The sequence below is a fragment of the Drosophila sulfurigaster genome, chromosome X (genome assembly GCF_023558435.1).
Source record: "Drosophila sulfurigaster albostrigata strain 15112-1811.04 chromosome X, ASM2355843v2, whole genome shotgun sequence".
In the NCBI taxonomy this organism is placed as follows: Eukaryota; Metazoa; Arthropoda; class Insecta; order Diptera; family Drosophilidae; genus Drosophila; species Drosophila sulfurigaster.
The window spans coordinates 31,666,363-31,687,349 of record NC_084885.1 but is presented as its reverse complement, the minus strand read 5'-3'; the positions used below and the strand labels follow the sequence as shown (position 1 = coordinate 31,687,349).

Below are 20,987 nucleotides of genomic sequence, written 5' to 3'. Positions count from 1 at the left end.
ATAAGTAGCAACAGGACAACACGAGTCGAAGAAACAAAGAATAAAAAAACGAAACGTAACGGATTTATGCATATCTAGCATATTTATTTATAAACGTGTGTTAAATGCGCAACACAGCAGTCGCCGCTGCTGCCGCCGTTGCCGTCGTCGTCGTCGTCGCCGCCGCATTTCGTTGTGTTTAGTGCCAAGTGCAATTATCGAGCGTCGTTCGTCGTTTTGCATCTTCTTCCCGCCCTCCCCCCCTCGCGCTCTTACTATCATCCTTCACATTGTTGTTGTTTGTGTTGTGTGTTGTTTTGGGTGCTAAATATTTAGCGTGAGTGTGTGTGGAAGGAAATTCAAAAGTCTATTCAATTTTGTGTTGCGGAAATTAAGTCGTTTATCTCTCGTTCTCCATGTGTGTCAGTGTTGGTGTGTGTCTGTGTGTATGTGAAAGAAAAGGTGATACAAAAAAGGCGCAGTAGCCACAAAGCAGCGACCCCAAAGCCAAAGCAGAGCAGAGCAGAGAAGCATTCGTATGCAAGAATTGTCGTCGTCGTTGTCGTTGTCATTATAACGTTAACGTCGAGCAGCGACGTTTGCCGCGCTGCGTCCGGTTTAAATTCAATCAAGCGGTAACAGAGAGTGAGCGAGCAAAAGAGAGAGAGAGAGATAGAGATAGAGAGTGAATAAAGCACACAACTGTGAAACATTGCCAACGTTGTCGCATTGTTATTGCCGTTCTTTTTTTGTTGTTTTGTTTTGTGTGTTTTTTACGTGATCGTGAGTGATCATTAAACGTGAGTGCATTCAACTCACGCACGACTCACGCATGCTGGCGTTAAGCCGACGACAAAATGATACAGTGGCGCCATCTGTGAATCTGCATAAGCAACAACGACAACAACAACAACAGCAGCAACAGCAATTGAATCTCACTACTAACGAAAGCTACAACTACAACAAAGCAAAGCTCAATTCAACCGCAGCAATGCTCGCCAACGTGCCGTCAACGTCAACGTCAACGTCGACGTCGACGTCTAGTGCAGTCGACGTCGCTGCTGCGAGTGCAGATGATGAGCGCAGTAGGCTGCTGGGCAGCACAACGCCGCCGCCGCAGTCGACGTCGCCGCCAACTTCGCTGTCGCTGGCTTTGCCACTTGTGCATACAACAACAATGCATCCGTCCCGCCAACAACAACAACAACAAGAACACGAAAACGAGAGCATGAATAATAATAATAATAACGATAACAACGATCAGCAGCAACAACAACAGGAGCATCAGCTGCTGCTGTTGGAGAGCAGCAGCAGCAACAACAATTACAACAACAACGACAACAGCAACCGCAGCGACATCGAGGATCTGTCCGAGGAGACGGCAACAACAGTTGGCGCCGCTGATTCCAGCGATCAAAGTGATAAATTCAACCGCCCGCCAATCACAACAACAACAACAACCAATCAGAAAAAGCCCAAGCTCAGCAAGCTGGGCACCAAAAGCGTCGGCCTCAAACGGTAACTACGCAACAACAATAAAAGCTTTTTGTTTTGTTTTCCTTTGCTCCTTTTTGCGCCTAATTACGCACAACGCACAGTGTTGTCATTTCTTCAGGTCATAATAAAGCTAAAAACCGCTAGAAAATGTTGCTGATAGCTAAAAGATAACGAGAGAGTAGTGAAATAAATTTTGTTTTGAATTTTCATAATAAAGCTATAATAACTTATGAAAAAAGCTAAAAACAGACAGAAATTGTTGCTGATAGCTAAAACATAACGATAGATTAGTGAAACAATTTTTTTTTTTTTCATTTAAAAAAAATAAAGTATTTTTGAGTCTAATTACGCACAGCGTTTTCAATTCTTCAGGTCATAATAAATCTAAAAATAATAACTTATTAAAAATCTAAAAACCGCTAGAAAATGTTGTTGATACCTAAAATATAACGATAGATTAGTGAAACCAAAATTTTTTCATTTTCATAATAAAGCTCAAATAACTTATGAAAAAAGCTAACACCGGCCAACTAAAACATAACGATAAATTAGTAAAACCAAATTTTTTTCATTTTTATTTATTTTTTTTAGTATTTTTGAGTATTTTGCCAATTTTATCAACTGCAACTGAAGTTTTGACGGATGATGGTATACAACATTTGTTTTTATAAACCGATAAATGTAAAGCTCTTTTGGCATATTGATGTTTTTATATAATTAAAAATTCAATTCATTATTAAAAAATTAAAAACGAAAGCAATTACTCCTCCTCGAAGAATTGCGTAAGCAAATAAATATATCATTCAGGTTGAATATTGGCTGGAGTTACTAAAGGATTTGCAATTCATGATCATTATCAAAAATTCATTATCATAAAGCACAAAGATACATGACTTATAAAAGCCAAAGTTACGTCAGAATTGCTTAAAAATAGCTATATTTCGCTCTAGCCGCTAGTTTATAATTTATGCCACATTTTGCTTTTGAAAACCGTCAGATCTAGCAGAGAAATAGCTGAATTGGCAACGCTGATAACGCATTATGCAAATATCTCTGCTCCTTTGCTCACTTCCTTTCTCTCTCTCTTTCTGCAGCGTTTCGTTTGGCTCGTCAAAAGGCTCAATGGTTGAGACGCTGGTCTTTGAGACGCCGACGCCGCTGTCCGAGCACGTGGAGCCGAGCTTTGGTTTCGATGCTGCCGACGCTGCTGGTCAGCCGCAGCAGCAGCAACAGACGCTTAGCTCCGCAGCAGCCGCAGCGGCGGCAGCGGGGACAACAACAACAGCAGCAGCAGCGACCGCGACGCTTAATAGCAACAACAGTTATGGTGACTATGCGAAACTCAATATGGACGACAGCGGCATCGAAGTGCAGGAAGAGTAAGTACAATGCACTAAGTAGGCAATTAGAAAGAGCGAGAGAAAGAGATATGTACTATGTGTACAAACAAAATGGCTGCGCCTTTGATCAGCAGCAGCTGTGACGTAACAATTAAGTTGCATGCCTTTAGGCAATAAAAACGATTTGAACTAATTTGGCAAATTTGATTAGATTTTTCTTTTGGGTTTCTTTCTTCTTTTTTATGATATGCAGCAGTTTATTTTTAATACTTGAGTGAAAGCTTTTTTGCTCTGCTGCTCTTAACTCACGCTCTCATCTCTAGTTAAAAATCTAGCCTCGAATGTTAATGAACCCTTTACTTGTTTTTTTGTTTCGTTTTTTATGCATTTTGCTCTCGAAAATTTAGGTCTACTTTTTGTTCATCAGAAAAAAAGAATGTAATCAGAATAATGAGTTTTTGGCAGCTTTCACTTTTTTGGGGCAATTCGTAAGCCAAATAAGCCATAAGCTGATCTCTGTCTAAGCACAAACACACACACACACACACTTGCATACATTAAATAGTCGTGCCAAATTGCATGCAATGAACTTTTTGCAGCGCATTGGCCCCGCAAAACAAACAGAAAATCCCCCTTCCCCTTCCACCGTCTTTTAGCCATTCAACTTTTAATCGATAATTACGTTTTGCATTTTAAAACTTCCTTTTGCGATAAAACACACGCAAGAGTGGGAGAGAGAGAGAGAGAAGTTAAAAAGATAGCAGGATGCGTCGCTCTGTTTACCAATGTTTACGCTCTCTCTTTGGGGCTCCGTTCTCTCTCGCACCCGCTCTCTTTCGCTCTCTCCCGTTTAACCATTCCAATTGGAAAGCATTTTGCATGCGGACACCACCAACGACTCCAATTGGAGTTGCTCTAACTGTGTTTTCTTCATTTTGTTTTGCTGTCTGCGCCGGCGCTGCAGTTGAACGTTCTCAGCAGCAGCGGCCGCAATGAATACCGTTAAACTGCGCTGCCATCGTCGTCATTTATTACATAATGCTTCGTTTGAAGTTGGTGTGTGTGTGTGTGTGCATTTTAAAGCATGATGTAGGTCAACTCCATTTGGTGGTTGTTGACCCACATCTTTTTCGGCTGCATACATCTGTGTGTGTGTGTGTTGTCTAATCAACGTGCCACACCCACGCAAGCGCCTACAACAAATAATTAAGCTGCCCATCGATAAACGCCCACACACAAACACACACACACACACACAAGCAGCGCTTAAGCTTTGTTTACCTTTTTGGCAGTTGTTAATCGATAGCAGCGAGCTTATCGATAACTTAAACACACACTTGGAGCTGCCAAGCTGATTTTTATTTATTTCTGACCTTTGCTGTCGTTGTCGTATGTGAGAGAGCTTTAATTTGCCGGTTGGCCGCTTTAAGCGCAACGTGATGTCATCCGAAGAAGAAGAAGAAGAACTTTCTTTTACACACAAATCTACACAAAGATAAATGATGTATGGAAAGGCAGTGTCTGGGGAGGGGGGAAGACAAGGCATAGAACAAGAACAAAGCGTTTGCTGTTATTATCGATTATGTTTATGAGATGAATGGCAGCTGTTAAAGGTGACGTGAGGTGAAATGTGTGATGATGAGGGAAGGTGCTGTTAGAGAGAGAGGCTGCGGAAGAGGCGTGCTAGCAGTGTTGCCAGTTTAGCTTATTAGAAGCTAGTTCTAGCTTGTAAAATTTGCATCTAGTTTACAGCTTAAAGAGTCGATGGCATTAGTAGCTAGCACTCGCTTCTTTTAGTTATTATATTATTTGGCATAATAATTAACATGTAAATAAATAAATAATATAGCTTATTTTCAAAATCATCTAGCATTTTCTGGCTGTAAATGTGTTGCCAGTTTAGCTTTTTATAAGCGAGTTCTAGTTTGTAAAATTTGCGTCTAGCTTATAGCTTCAAATATAGCTTATTTTCAAATTCATCTAGCTTCTTTTCTAGCTTTTAACGACATCAACGGTTTGATTTGTAAGAGATGCGATGATGAGGTGAAGGTGATCATTGCTGTGCTGAGGTGAGATGAGGCGAAACGAAACCCCCCCTCTCTCTCTCTCCCCTTTCACCTCTTAATGTTTGGGCACATTTTTAGTGAATGTCTTGAAATTCGAGCAAAGCTATTGTGAAAGTATTCAGTGTGTGTGCATGTGTGTGTAAGAAAGTGTGCGTGTGTGTGTAAGAGTGTGTTGAATTGTCAGTCAGGCGATTGATTTTCCGGTGGCCACACTTGACATGCATAGCAGCAAGAAGAAGCAGCAGTAGCAGCAAAGTGTCCAAAGGGTGTGAGGAGGAAGAGGAAGAGGGACAGCAGGCAGCCATTATCACACACACACACACACGCAGCCACGTGTAATTGTGTCGCTGGTCAGCAGTGCGTGTTGTAGTTTTTGTTGCTGTTGTTGTAGTTGCTTTACTTGTTGTTGCTGTGTTGCCAGTCAGCCTTATTACCTACATAGAGAACATAGCAAAGCATAGTATGAAACATTCTGTGCGTGCTTGTGCATGTTTGCTCTGAATAGTTTGTGGCGACGGCGACAGCGACAACAATAGAAAGAGACAGACAGACAGAGAGACGGACGGACGGACGAACAGCGTTCCCAATTGGCAGCATCGCGTCGCTCTGTCTGTCGCTGACCAGTGTGGCAACCCCGTTTATTAACTGTCACAGCAACCTCCCCACCTCCGCCCACAAGAGCTTCCTCTTTCCCCTTCCCCACCCCCTTCCCACTGCCATCTCCATCCCCTTCTCCAACCATACACACGAATAATACACATAACATAAAATAAAAAAAAAGAATTCTTGCTGCTGCTCCCGTTTTCAATTTTGTGTGTTACACGCTCCCCATTCCCCCTCCCACCCCCTCCCACATTCACATGTTCGCTGCCGCTTTGCATTCATCAGCCCAGCTTCCCCGACTGCGACGTCGACAGCGCGACGGCGCTTCGAGTACCTTTTTTTTTTATATAGTTATGTGTTTATGTTTCTTATGTTATTATTTTTATTTTTGTTCACGCTGTCGTCGTCCGCTGCCGTCACCGCTCGCTGCTGCTGTGTATAACATAAGCAGAGCGCGCGGCAGCGGCAGAGAGAACGCAAAACATTCGATTGAGAGCGAGCTTGCGTTGCTCTCTTATTGGATCGCTCTCTCTCGTTCACTCGCTCGCTCCATATTACTTTGGCATTTTAGTGAGTGCGCAAAAAAAAAGTGATGTCATGTTTGTTGGTTTAATAGCGTTGCCAGATGTGTGTGTGCGCATTGCCGTTTTTAGTTTTTGTTTGTTTTCATTACAATTTTACAATGTGCGTTGCCTCTTTTGTTTCTTTTGTTGTCTTTCTTCTCTTGTTAATGCGCAGCTTGACAACAACAAAGCATAAAAGATCAACAGACAATATGACAGAAATAAAAGACGCAGTTTGTTGGCCTTTTCCTTCTCGCCTTGTTGTTGTTTTTGTGTTTGTTTTTGTTCTAACAGCTGCCAAATTTCGTGTTTGTTTTTGTTTGGCCAAATTGGCGAATTTTGCGCGCATTTGCTAGAAATTCCAGCCAATAATGTGCGCTTGTTTCTAAATTTGGCTAGTTGTTCATTTTATTTTTGTGTTTTTTAGTTGCCCTGATGAGTTCATCTCCAATCAGATTTGATAAGCATTTACCAAACAGGTTTCCAACTGGGTTATTGCATTTAATTTGTAAACAAAAAAATATACAAATCGAAATTTGTTTATTTGTTATAAGACATTTAAATTGTTGCAATTTGTAAGTAAATAAATATAAAACGGTAATTGTGCGCAGTACGAAAACAAAACAAATAAACACACACTTAAATGCAGTAAGGTGGCAACGCCATTCGTCTGAACTTCACGAGAGAACGCGCTCTCTTTTACGCTCTCTCAGCGGCTCAAGCGAGAGCGCCGTGTGCTCCTGCAAACATTCGTGTGTGTGTGTGTGTGTGTGTATTGTATCTTTTACTTTTTAGCAGCAAGCTTGCAAGTTTAGCTAGGCAAACGCAACGACAACGCCAAACAGCCAACAACAAACGAGAATTACGTGCGGGGCGCTTAAAAAGTAAAGAAAAAAAAGTTAACTACGCTCATCATCATACATTTGAAATTTTGTAAATTGTACGTTGTTGTTGTGTTGTTGTTTCAAACAACCCCAGCAGCAGAATCCGAATCCGACGACGTCGCGTCGCTGCCGTCGTTGAGCAAAGGGCAGAGAGAACAAGTAAGAGAGAGCGAGAGAGAGAGAGAGAGGACGGAGCTAACTATCGAGAACGGTGGTCGCAAAAGTAAAACGCGCGTAGAATCGCAAAGAGGAAGCAGAACGCTGAAAAACACAGCAGAAGAAGCAGCTGTCCAAAAAAACAAAAAATCAAAAAGTTTGTCAAGTGCGTGAATTAGTTTGTTAACAAATTGTAAAATGCCAACAAAAATGCCAAGTGAATAGAAAAAAAACAACACCAAAGCAAAGCAAATATAAATGCAAAAGTCAATCGTGCGTGCCAAAGAGGGACACAAACACACGCATACAAAACACACACGCACACGCACACACTAACACATGCAAGCAGCGCAGTCAGTGAGTGCAAGTGGTTGACAGTGGGTGGAAGAGTGACGGGGGCAGGTGGGGGTTGGGTGTTAAGGTTGTACTCCCACCAACAGTGTTGGTAAATGCGCTTTGCGAGCGCACAGTGGAAAACACGCAATTAAAAGTGGCCTGGCAAATACTATATTGTATACAATACAAATTATAATTGAAATAGGCAAATAACAATGTGAAAGTAATTTGTGTGTTGTGCACACACACACACACACACAAACACACTCTGTGTTACGCTTTGCTGCTGCTCTTATATTTATTTTGTTGTTTTTGTTGTCCATGGTGGGATGCGCGCAGTGAGTTCATCGCAAAAAATAATACACACGAGTCCGCGATTGCCAATCCACCTCCCCCCCTTCCCCTCCTCGCTTCGTACACACCTACATTGCCCGCCAACGCCACTTCAACACCCCATCGCCCACTCCACACCCCCCCTCAGCAGCCACTCCCCACGAGTAAGCGCTCTCCTACTTACGCTCGCTCTCACTGTGCTCTCTCTCTTCAGCGTTGCTCTCGCTCAGTGTGCTGCTAATGCTCTGTGAACGCAATTAAAATACACTGCCCGACTAGCAGCAAGTGTACAAGTGTGTATGCGTGTGTGATGTATCGGCTTTAACAGTGTGTGTTAAAATATAGTGCCTTGTTTGTACATAAATTAGACATAGCTTTAAGTTTAGACGCTGTGTTCGTGCCTGCTGCGACGTTGTTATTTCTATATATATACACACAAACACACACATAATATAAATTCTATAATATAAAGTCCATGTGATGTGTGTGCGGTGTATATGTTTTAAAATTTTCAAAAATGAAATGCCGACCGACTGCTGGGCAACAAGAAGAAGAAGGAGAACAACAACAACACATCAGCAGCAGCGCAGTTTGCGTCGCAATGCAGCGCTGCCTTTTTATCGCATGCAAAAACAAATTGCAGGCGTTTCGTTTTCGTTGCTTTTCGTTTCGTTTCGTTCCCCCCAATTGGCATGCAAAATAAATGGCTGCTTGTTGTTGTTGTTGTTGCTGCTGCTGCTGTTGCGTCGTTTGACGTCAAGTGCAAAAATATTCAATTAACATTTAATTTCATTATTTTTGTTAAAACGCAGCAGCAGCAGCAACGGGTGGGGCACACACACACACACACACACATACATGTGTAATTTGTTAAATTAATTTACTGCTGCTCTCATTGCGTGTGCTACTGACCATATGCGTATGTGTGTATGTTTGTGTGTGTGTGACGTCTGCAGACTAATTGAAAGCTGCGCTGCGCTGCTTTGGCGGCAAAGCCGATGCGCTCATCGCGGGCAGCGCAGCAACAACAAGAACAACTGTTATAAGCAGAGCAAACAGACGAAGAAGCAGATGAAGAAGAAGCAGCAGCAGTAGCTTCAAGTTCGCGCTGCATTTCGTCTGCCAACACCTCTGTTGTTGTCTCCCTCCCACACACACGCACAGCAACAAGTATTATTTTTTTTTTTTTTGGTAGTTTTCATTTTTGTTGTTGTTGTTTTTGGTTTTACTTTTTCGTGTTCAAACACTTCAAAGGAAGTTTTGTGATGAGAAACACGACAATAAGCAGAAGCAGCCCCCCCTACCTCCCTTCCTCACGCCCTTCGTGAAGCGAGGCCAAACGAAAAAGCACTCGAAAAACATTTTAAAAACTTGTTTTTATTTGTGTTGTTGTTGCTTGTAAGTTCTTGTCGCTGAGCTTGTTACAGTTATTGTTGTTGTTGCTGTTGATGTTGTTATTGTTATTGTTGTCGCATTCGCGCATATCAATTTCGGCACATGACGTAATCTTCACATGCTCAATGAGCTGACAACAACACTAGACTACACAACACAAGTTCACTATTTACTCTTGAGAGTGTAAAAAACAGATACAAAACTAAAACTTGTTGATCGATAGTTGATAGTTTAAAACATTTGTCCAAGTTTTGTATTTTTCATGTTTTTCTTAATTTTTTTCTATTTCTCTGCTTTGTGTTACAAGTTGAAAAATGACTGGCAAAATGAGCAGAAGAATAGCCTAAAACGGGCAGACAAAAGATCATCAGATAATGGCTATGGAGTGAGAGAGGGATAGAAAGAGAGGGGGAAGCAGAATAGATTGTTTGATGGAAACGTACACAGACACAACTGGAGCTTAGAAGACTTTAAAATATCGGTTCTTAGTTCACTTAACTCGCATTTCTGGGAAGCCAACGAAACAGTCGACAAAATAGAAAGCACAAAAGCGGAGGCAAAAGAATAGACCATAAAAAAGAAATAGTTAAAAGAGCAAGAAAATTGGCCGTAAAGTGAGTTACCTTTATAATTGTTTTTTTTTTTCTCGTTCGTTCTTTTTGCGACCAGAACCAGTTGTGAATTATAGCGTGTGATTGACGTGCACAAAAAAAAAAGAAAAGAAGAAGAAAAAACCGCAAGTAATTAACATAAAACAGTCCAACTTATGCAATCCAGATGATAAAAATCACCGCAGGATTTGCCGGTGAGAAATGACTCACAACTTTATTGTTTTTTGTTTTTTTGTAGCCTTGGGTTGCCCTTTGTTTATTTTTTCTATCTATGTAGTTATGAAGAAGGGGGAAACTGAACTCAACTCAACTCAACTCGACCCTTTTTATTTCTTTCACTTTTCAACTTTCCACCTTGCTTCGCTGTCCGTCACCTTGCATTGCCCTCTTCGCCTCTTCGCCTTTCTCTTGCCTGAGGTCTGATATCATAACGTTTACTCAAACTTCGCCAGCGCAGTTTTGCACTTTTAAATTTCCAATTTCTTATCAACTTGTGTTAACTTTATCCGACTTCTAAATCTCTTTCAAATGTTGTTTGAGTAAACACGAGATATGGTCGAAAAGAATTGTTATTTATTTATGTAGAACATTCTATTTGAATAATGAAAAATATATTATACTAAACTAAGAATTTAAAGCTTGAATAACGGGAAATATGTTATATTAAACGAAGAGTTAAGAATTTGAATAATAGGAAATATATTACACGAAGAATTAAGAACTTGAATAATGAGAGATATATTATAGTAAACTCTAAATTATATAACTAATTGCTAGTTTCTTAACATAAACATAAAAAATGTCGAAATTATATAAGAAATTCTTTTGTATGAGCAAAAACGCTTTCTTAATGCGTATCTTAATTGCTTTGCCTGACAATCTGGTATATTTTATACTCTATGGTATATTCTGAATGTGGTATCAATATACTAAATATAGCATTTGGTATATTTTGTGGTCTTTGTTACATTTTGAATATTATACCATATCAATATGCGGAATATAGATTTTCGGTATATTTTAGTATTTTTGTGATATATTAATTCGGTATATTTTGTGCACAATACCGCACTGTTTTTTGTTTATATTAAAAATCGTAAATTTTCAGTATTTTTATGGTATGTTTGCGGTATGTGAATTTGGTATATTTTAAGAATAATACCGCACTATTTTGCTTTCATTCAAAATCTAAAATCTATCTAACATTGGAGCACACTCGACTTTGTTAGCTTTCTTATGTGTTTAACTCAATTTATTTTTTTAAATTTTTTTTACTCATAATACAATCTAAATTTATTACTTATGTATAATTCGATATTTAATCCATTGAATGAAAACTTTCTGAATTATTTTTGTTGAATTGTCTTTTTTGCTGCGATTAATTTAGAAAATTTCAATTCTGTTTATTGTATTCCTTATAATACGATTTAAATTTATTATATAATTTATTTTAAAAATGCATTTTTAAATTCTGTTATTCATTAATTATGACATGATTTTTAATGTGTTTAATGAAATCTTGTTGGTTGCACTTTTTTTTCCTGTGACTGAAATTGAAATTTCAATTTTATTTAAATTTGTATTCCTCATTATACGTTTTAAATTTATTGTACAGTATTTTATATATTTGAAAATTCAATGTTTCATTACTTATAATACGATCTTCAATGCGTTGAATGCAGCGTTGACATTGCCGTTATTTCATGGGCATTTGGCAGCACTGAAAACTTGCTGAATTGGTTGCACATTTTTTTTTTGTTGCTGTGACTAAATTGGGAATTTTCATTGCCGCAATTCCCAATTAGAGAAAGAGAAGCTCAAGCTGGAAGATTGTGCAAGATTGAAAGAGGAAGATGTCAGTTGCAGGTTGATTGACACTCTTTGAATAGAGCTGCAACAACATGTGGCATGCAGCTTGTGGCAGTTATAGAGCAACTCTCCAGGGGCGTTATATAATGCAAAATGCAAAAGGCACGCGCCGAGATTTGCGGTCGGAGACTTGTCAATTTCCATTTGTGAAATGAAACGAATTGAAAACGTGAAAATTGAATTGAATGAAAAGTTCAAATCGCTGGCGACGCGCAATTGGCAAATGACTTAATTTAATTGACATTGGGGGGAAAATGTGACGAAGCTGTTTAGGAATGCGTGTGTGTCTGTCTCCCTCTCCCTCTCTCTCTCTCTATCTCTCTCGATAGTTGTCTTGCCTCTTTTCATATACTTAATTTTTTTTGCGTATTTGTGCCTCATTTCAGATCGGAACGTTCGATAGTTCGCGTTTCAATTTACCAAAGCAGTCAACCGCAACAGATTTGTCCACCAAGCAACGATTATTCGTTGACGAGTTTTGCGGATAATTTAGATAATACGTTTAGTAGCTACAATTGTAACTTAGACTATACAACAATGGCGACGGCGACGATGCAGCCGACTGGAGGCCTAGGACCAGCCTACGACAGACAGCAGAGGTGAGTCGACTTCCATTTAAAGCGTTTACCAACACTAACTAACAACTTGTACTTTTGCAGCACTGATTCCGGCTGGGATAATCCTTTTCGTCCAGGCGGCGATCTATCCAGAGAGGCTGATGAAATTGTTAGCATGATACGTGGTAAGTTTCTTTCTTTTTATGCATTCGATTCTCTTGGATTCATTTCTTTCATTTTTATGCGACTTGACAGGTGGCAAACCCATCACGCCCACAGAGGATCGTACAATAGGCAATGGCAACGCACAGCATGGCGATGATAACTGCAACGGCGCAACAACTGCAATCGGCGAGAGTGTAACCAAAACAAATGTAAGCAAATGTCACCCACGAAAAGTCAAATGAACAGGGAAAGGAAGCAGTCAGCAGCCTTTTTCAAATAGAGAAGAGGGATCATCTGTATTTGTCACTCAGGAAAAGTTGCATGAAAGGGGAAAGCAAGCAGTCAGCAACCATCTTCAACTAGAGTAAAGGCTTCATTTTATCTGTCACCCACGAAAAGTTGAATGAGCTGAGAAAGGAAGCACCCAACGAAAAGACGCATAAACTTGGAAAGCTAGAAGTCAGTACCCAACTTCAACTAGAGTAGAGGCGTCATCTTTCTTTAAACTATGTTAGCTTGTCAGTTGCCTATTAGTTTTCTGAAATCTTCAGTTAAAAACGAAGCTCAGTCACCGTCAATTATTCTCCGATTTAATATTGTAATTATAGCTAAACAGCGCTTAGTTTTGTGTTCCTTGAGCATTACAAAAATAGAGAAATTATTTAGGTACTTTTCAATTCCTAGCCTAAAGCAGTCAGCGCTACTAAATTTACACTAGGTTATAAATTTATTTCTTATCTATGTTATAATAATAATAGTAATAGTAATACTTGTCAATTTAACACGTCTCAGCGCTAAACTTTATAGCATACTTAGTCTTATAATTGAACTCTATATTAAACAATGTGCTAAACAGAAATAGTTTACTTTAAAAACAAACACATTTACAATCTTGAAGATTAGATTATGTTCCCAACATAGAAGATTAAAGATAAAGGTTTTCAAACAATTTGTTGAAACTCAATAAATTATAACATCACTCTATATTAAGCAATGTGCTAAGCAAAAATAGTTTACTTTAATGCATAGGCAATAATTTATTGAAATCAAAACCAAAAATTTGATACAAATCAAATCGTTTAGAAATATAGCTAGAATACTTTTAATTATGTAAAGCTAATATGTTGGAAGTTTTGTTGAAAAGTGAAATTTTACTCGCAAAAAGTTGAACTTACTCGTTGAAAGTTGAATATCTCGTTAGTGAATGTTTCTCTCTTGCTTCTTTTGTACTCTTCATTAAGCTTGATTTTAATAAGAGAATAATTTATTTAGAGCATTTAGAAATACTAATGGAATGTGTAAAGCTTATTTGTAGAGAAAACTGGGAAAGTTTACTCGCTAAAATTTCAATTTACTCGTTGACAGCTGAATGTCTTGTTAGTGAAAGTTTCTCTGTTTAGTGCACTCGACAAAAGCGAAAAATAAGAGAATAATTTATTGAAATTGAAACTAGTTTAATGAAAAGCATATCGTTTAGAAAAAGCTAATTTGTTTTAGAAGATTCGTTGATTCCTTCGTACTCGCTAAAAGTCGACTTTACTTGCTGAAAGCTTAATGTCGGAAATTTGATGAAAAGCGAATCGTTTAGAAGTTTTGTTTCAGATTATTTGTTGAACTGGGAAATTTGAGTCGCTAAAAGTTGAGTTTACTCGCTGACAGCTGAATGTCTCGTTGAATAATTGTTGAATAAATAATTTACTGAAATCGAAACACACTAAACAGTACTCGCCAAAAGCTAAGTTTAATAAGTGAATAATTTATTAAAATCAAAACAACAAAATATAAGGAAAAAGTCAAATCGTTTAGAAATACTGTTGATTATGTTAAGCTTATTTGTATAGAGAAGATTCGTTACAATGGGAATTTTTACTCGTTAGAAGTAGAGTTCACTCGTTGCAAGCTTAATGTCTCAAATTTGATGAAAATCGAATCGTTTAGAAGTTTTGTTTCAGATTATTTGTTGAACTGGGAAATTTGACTCGCTAAAAGTTGCGTTTACTCGCTGAAAGCTGAATGTCTCGTTAGTGAATGTTTCCTCGTTCAGTTTACTCGCCGAAAGGTCTTGCTTTTACATTCTTCATTAAGTTTTGTTCTATCAAGATAATAATTTATTGAAATCGAAACTTAAAAATGAAAGGAAAAGGAAGCGTTTAGAATTAGCTAATTTGTTTCAGAGTATTCGTTAAACTGGTAAATTGTGCTCGCTAAAAGTTGAGTTTACTCGTTGCAAGCTTAATGTCTAAAATTTGATGAATAGCGAATCGTTTAGAAGTTTTGTTTCAGATTATTTGTTGAACTGGGAAATTTGAGTCGCTAAAAGTTGAGTTTACTCGCTGAAAGCTGAATGTCTCGTTATTCCAATTACTCGCTTAAGTTTACTCGCTGACAACTGAATATTTCTCTGTTGTACTTTTGCATTAATGAAATTTAATTCGCTTGCAGCTCTCGCAGAATCAAGCGACAGCACAAAATGGTACAAATTCCCACGGCAGCAAGGTGGAAGGATCGACAGGAGGCGGGGCAGGTGGCAAATCAACGGCGGTGGCTGGCAATGGAAAGGGTGGCGGAGGCGGAGGAGGAGGTGGAGGAGAGAGCAATAATGGCGTCACTTCGCTGGCTCAAGTCTCAAAGCAAGTGGTACCTGGACCAACTTCGGCTAGTCACGTGGTTATCGACGAGAAGAAGAACAAGAAAAAGGGCTGCTGTGTGGTGCAATAATCAAGAAGAAGAAGAACAACAACAACAACAACGAGACACGAAGCAGAGAGGCAACACAACAGCGAAACAAACAAAAACAGAGGCAAAACATACAGAACGACAACAAGAACAAGAAAGAGAGAAAGGGATGGCAACAAGTGCAAGCAAGGATCACTTGTTGGAGAAGATGGAGGAGCAGGAGGGAGGGAGGGAGGCGTATCATATTTAATGTTAATGTTAAATGCTAAAAACTGAAACTGACGAAGCTGTTGATATTTGAATGCTGCTGCATTATTCGCTTGCTTACACACACACACACATACAACCATGAAAATAGCTAAATGAGAAAACGAAACGCAAGCTCTCTGAACAGAACCAACAAACAAAACCCACATACAAACATACATACATAGAAATGAAACAGCAACAGAAGCAAAACCAAAAGCAGAGACAGTAACAGCGACGCTTAACAGTGAAGCTGTTAAGTGCTGTAACAGCTGCTGCTGCAGTAATAGCGACGCTTAACAGCAACTATGTTAAATGCTGTAACAGCTGCTGCTGGAGTAACAGCAGTAACAGCATTAACAGCGAAGCTTAACAGCGGCTCTGTTAAATACTGTAGCCATAGCAGTGACTGTAACAGCGACTTTCTTAAATGCTTTTAACAGCTGCTGCTGCTGTTGTCGCTGGCTCTGCCGCTGCCGCTGCTTCTGCTGCTGTTGCTGCTTCTGCTATTGCCGACTCACTCTAAAAACTCAATGCGCGCTATTGCTGTCGCTGTCGAACCCACGTTGCAGTCGCAGCCTAAATTTAATGAAATTGTAACTATGATATATATGCACAATATATACACACATTTCGTATATATTGTGTGTGTCTATATATTTGTTAGTCTGGATATATATATATATGTAAGTGCAAAGCCGATGCTAACAGTTGAGACATCATATAACGAACATGAGAGATCAGCTGTTGAATTATTATGATGATGCTGATTATATAGCGTATATATATGAATCGATATATATATATGTATATGCGTATATAAATATTTTTTCCTTTTTTTTTTTGTAATGTGACTCGACTTTATATACATACATACATATATATAATATATATTTTTTTCGTATTTGTAAAATTAGTGCAGCTTTTTAAAGAACATTTAAAAAGTCGATAAACAAAAAAAAAACAAAAACAAACAAAAAATGAGAAAACGATAAACAGAAAAAAAATAAGAAAAAAAAAACAAAAGTTTTGCCTGCATGCATAAAAGAGAACAAGAAAAGAAAAAAAAGAGAAAGAAAAAAACAAAAAATGTATTTATTTTTTATTTATATGACGATGAAAGTAAAGAAATTAAATTAAATGTTAAACCTTAAACAAAATATACAAAAACTAGACACACACACACACACACACGAATACATACAAATATAAACACACACACTCACACATATACATAGCTAAAATGCAGTTTTGCATTTGTATTAAAATGAAACCTTAAACAGCAAAAAAGCTCTATTTCTATAACTTTCTGTCTGTCTTCATTCTCGATATATCGTTATATCGATATCGATTACCCCAGTTGAAATTGTCACGCATGAAAAACGCACAGAAATCAACACACACACACACAAATAAACTTTGCGTTCCCAATTCATGTTTTCTCAGGCTTCCTTTTTTTTTGTTTCGTTTTTTTTTTTCCTGCTTGTGGATTTTCAGCAGCCTCATTTGAATTGTGCTTGCGATTTACTTAGATCTGTGTGTGTGTGTATGTATGTCACATCAACCCACCCACCCACACACACACACACACACACACATTCACAATGACCAACACACACACACACATAGAATGTCGCGCTTAAAGAAAAAATAACTTACAGAAAGCTAAACCAAATAGATAAACGAGAACCGATTCAATACACCGATACAAACCCACACACACACACACACACACACTTATACACACCAACACACACTCAGCCTAAGCATTAAAGTGCTGCATTTGATAAATGTAATAATAATTATTAAAGAACAAGAAAAGAAAAACAAAAGATATATATGTAATAGCAATCCCCGAAAAATATGTGCTAATTAAATTTCGAATACAAATCAAGAGAAGAACAAGAAATCAAAAAGAAGCAAAAAAAACAAGAAAAGAAAAGCAAATCAACAACAACAACAACAAAAAAACATGAAATCAGTGAACTAAACAACAAAAATAAATGCAACAAGAAATCAATATTTAATATTGTATATTTCCAGATTCCAAAAGCAAAACAAATGTTAAGTTATTGTATAAATCCTAAATAAAAAAAAAAAAAACAAAAAAGCAAAAAATGAAACCAAAAAAAGCGAAACATTTTTACAGCGTGCTTTTCAGCGCATTAAAAAATTGTGATGCATACTTTTGGGCAGTCAAAAAATAAAGTCAAAGCTGAAAAGGAAACTCAACTGACTTCCGCATTGTCAGCACATGAAACGGAGAATGAGAAGACACAGCAGGAGGTAATACTGACTGCGCAATACCCTTTCACCTTTTGCACAATCAAGCGTGAAGCGTAAAATCAATTCACCTCATTAATCATCTGGAAGCACATTAAAAGCTCACAACGAACTTTGAATACACTTGTTTCACAAAAATGGATTACATTGGAATTTCAAGGCATGAAGAAAAAGCGTAAATTGAATAAATTTTATTAATTTTCTGGCGTGTGATGATAGCACATTAAAAGCTCCGAAATATGTAAATTAAATTCACTTCATTAATCATCTGGAAGCACATTAAAAGCTCGCAACGAACTTTGAATACGCTTGTTTTACAAAAATGGACTAAATTGGAATTTCGCAGCATCAATACAAAGTTATTTTTGGTAAGTTGTTTCCCATTTCATTATACTTAATGTAAGTAAGACCCTTAGTTGACAATGCAGTGTGAATACTCTTTAAAAATGAACGCGTTAAAGAAGAAGAGAATGTAGATGTAGAACGTACAACGTCACGAGTCTCGTTGAATTTGTCAGTTTCCTGATGCCAAATACATAAATAAGAAGTAAGAAAGCTACAGTTGAGTGTGCTCGACTGTGAGATACCCGCCACTTCTTTGAAATAAAAGTAAAATACATATGTCAAAAACAACATTTGGTATAGCGATATACTAATTTAAAAATATACCATATTGTCAACAGAAGCAACTAAGACTCAACGAAACATACGTTTGATGAAGCCTCAAAATATACCGAAAACTATTTGGTATGTCAATATACTATTAGGTTCAAAATATACCAGAGAATTAACCAATGCAACAAAGACCCACTCTAGCATACATTTTCTGAAGGCACAAAGTTATAATGCTGAAAAATACAAAAAAATATCAAAGACTATATTTGGTATATTGATATACTATTAGGTTCAAAATATACCAAATTGTCAACCAAAAACAATTCAGACCCATTTAAAGATTCGTTTTTTGAAGACACAAAATATACCAAAGACTACATTTGGTATATCGATATACTATTTGGTTCATACCTAAAGATACATTTGCTGGAGGCAGAAAGTTGTGATACCCTTTTACCCTATGAGTAGTTGGTATCAAAAACCTCTCAACACACAACTTTCAACTATTGGAACAGAGTAAAATTTATGGCTGACATTTTGTGTTTCTTTTTTTTGTTTGTTTTTGTAGCTTCGATTTAATTTATGAACTTAATTCGTAAAGACATTTATAACAATTTATCTGGATTTGGATACTCGATTTGTATTTTTATTTTTATTAGTGTCTGCTTTTTTGTTTTTATTGCCATTCGGATGTTTTTATGTTAGATTAATTGGTAGATCTGCTGTCAATTCTTAAATTGCTGCGCCTAAGTGAGCAGCAAAAGCAAAAGCATTCAGCATCAGCAACAACAGCAGGCGGAAATGTCGAATAATTCGATACGAATCCAATCGATTCAAATCGATTTGTGTCCATTAAAGTGCCAACAATGATGATCACGATCACGATCATGATCACGATCGAAGAACCCAAATGATGTATTACTCACGGGGGTCAGAGTTATAAGAAGAAGAAGAAGAAGATGAAGATGAAGAAAAAGTGTGTGTGTCTAGATATTGTCTATTCATCTGTCGATTATACAAAATACAAGCGTTGCTTCTAATGGCTAAACTTGTTTTGCCATATGGCATGACATGGGGAACGACGACAGTCTATACGCAAAGTTAATAAACACCACCAAAGCGGATCTACTAAGCTACCAATTATAAACCGATCCCAAACAAATCACAAAACCCCTCCACACAAATTAAACAACGCAGACGCAGACACAGTCAGAGTGCAAAAGCAAACACATCTTCAATCATTTCTCGATTGAAACCAGTCATCTGTAGCGCTCTGAACCCAATGAACTCATTCTCGCCCAAAGCTAGAGTTCTCAAATTTTATATGCAGTTGTCCAAATACTCTATAAATACTTAAGACTTATAAAATAAGCAATATAACAATGAATAATCTAGTTAACTGGAAGTTAGCTGTCGAGAAACCGTTTGAATAGATTTTCTTTATAGTTTATTATAATTATATTACCAACCATAGTCAATTTCTGAAGAGTATATATATTTAAAAAAAATATCCAAACATTTTAAAACTTAAATTAGTCTGACAAACTAAAAAATCTCTATTGAAATCGCTTCCAGACTTATAATCTAAGCAATCTAGCAAAGAATACTATGGTTGACTGAATATTACCTATAAAAAAACCGTTTAATATTATTTTCTTTATAGTGAATCTTTAATATAATACTTTAAGAAATTTCTTTACTACATTCAAAAAGTTTCATATATTTTAAAACTTTTCTGACAAACTACAAAATCTCTAGAGAAATCGCTTAAAGGATTTTTCTATTATTATATAACTTTATTTTATTTGTCATAATTTTACAATTAGGGTCCTGTTTTTTTGTTTATTTTATTAATGAAATTTAAAATGATTTTTTATAATTTCTATATTACCAACCATAGTAAATTTCTTCAGTACACATAACTTTAAAAAGATCCAAAATAATATAGCAAGGAATATTCTGATCAACTGAAAGTGATCTCCAGAGAAATAGTTAGAATCAATTTTTTTTTAAGATTCTTATTTTTATATTACTAACTTTGGTCCTAATATTATATTACTAACTATAGTAAACTTCTTCAGTTATAAAACTAATTAAACACTTTTAAAATTAGTCTGATAAACTACAAAATCTCTAGAGAAATCGCTTCTCTTGTTTCATTATACTTCAAAAAGATTTAAATTTAATAAAATTAATTTAAAATTTTAGAAAAACGTATGACAAACTAAAAAAATCTTTAAAGAAATTTCTTAAAATCGCTTTTATTATTATTATTAACTTTATTTTATCTGTCATCATTTTATAATTAAATACCTGTTCGATTTGTGCTTATTTTATTAATGAAATTTAAAATTATTATTTATTATTATATTAAAAATAGCTTTTCTTATTCTACTTTATTTTATTCGTCATAATTTCATAATTTAACATCTGTTCTTTTATGTTTATTTTATTAATGAAATTTAAAATGATTGTTGACTATTTCAGTGATGCAGCTGTTGACTTTTTGCAGCCACTGTGCCACCTGCCGCGCCTTAATGAACCTAATTTGCGAGTGCGGTTTTTCGTGCAGGTGCAAATTATGATGGAGCTCAGCGCACACACACACACACACACACACACATACAAATGCAAAAAAGTCAAAGCTGCGGCTAAACAAGAACGATAAAATGTCCATAATTTAGCTATAGCGAAATGCGCGCTGCACAAAGAAAGCAAAAAAAGCTAACTCCAAAAAAAGGCTAAATGCGACATGTGTAAGCTATATAAAAGCAAATCAACGAAGGAGAACAACAACAACGATAACAATAACA

At 37.0% G+C, this 20,987-nt stretch overlaps 1 protein-coding gene across 5 annotated transcripts; it reads left to right on the top strand.

Annotated features, from left to right (window-relative positions):
- The first annotated feature begins 665 nt into the window (after positions 1–665).
- Positions 666–17,218, top strand: LOC133848342 (homeobox protein Hox-B3). Of its 5 annotated transcripts, XM_062283852.1 has the most exons (7): positions 666–1,497; positions 2,571–2,855; positions 12,019–12,231; positions 12,292–12,374; positions 12,445–12,563; positions 14,797–15,536; positions 15,683–17,218. In XM_062283852.1, exons 1-6 carry the CDS (start codon positions 812–814, stop codon positions 15,070–15,072), a joined length of 1,662 nt encoding a protein of 553 aa, XP_062139836.1. In that variant the 5' UTR covers positions 666–811; the 3' UTR covers positions 15,073–15,536; positions 15,683–17,218. The 5 variants fall into 5 exon arrangements, with proteins under 5 accessions (XP_062139836.1, XP_062139837.1, XP_062139838.1 ...); XM_062283853.1 differs by lacking the exons at positions 666–1,497; positions 2,571–2,855 and adding an exon at positions 6,844–6,932; XM_062283854.1 differs by lacking the exons at positions 666–1,497; positions 2,571–2,855 and adding an exon at positions 6,859–6,988.
- Positions 17,219–20,987: the final 3,769 nt, after the last annotated feature.

Excerpts from the sequence above, each read along its gene's own strand:
- LOC133848342 (XM_062283852.1), top strand. The coding sequence starts at position 812 with ATGCTGGCGTTAAGCCGACGACAAAATGATACAGTGGCGCCATCTGTG. Across the intron at positions 2,856-12,018 it reads GGCATCGAAGTGCAGGAAGA|ATCGGAACGTTCGATAGTTC; the intron begins GTAAGTACAATG and ends GCCTCATTTCAG. Across the intron at positions 12,375-12,444 it reads AATTGTTAGCATGATACGTG|GTGGCAAACCCATCACGCCC; the intron begins GTAAGTTTCTTT and ends GCGACTTGACAG.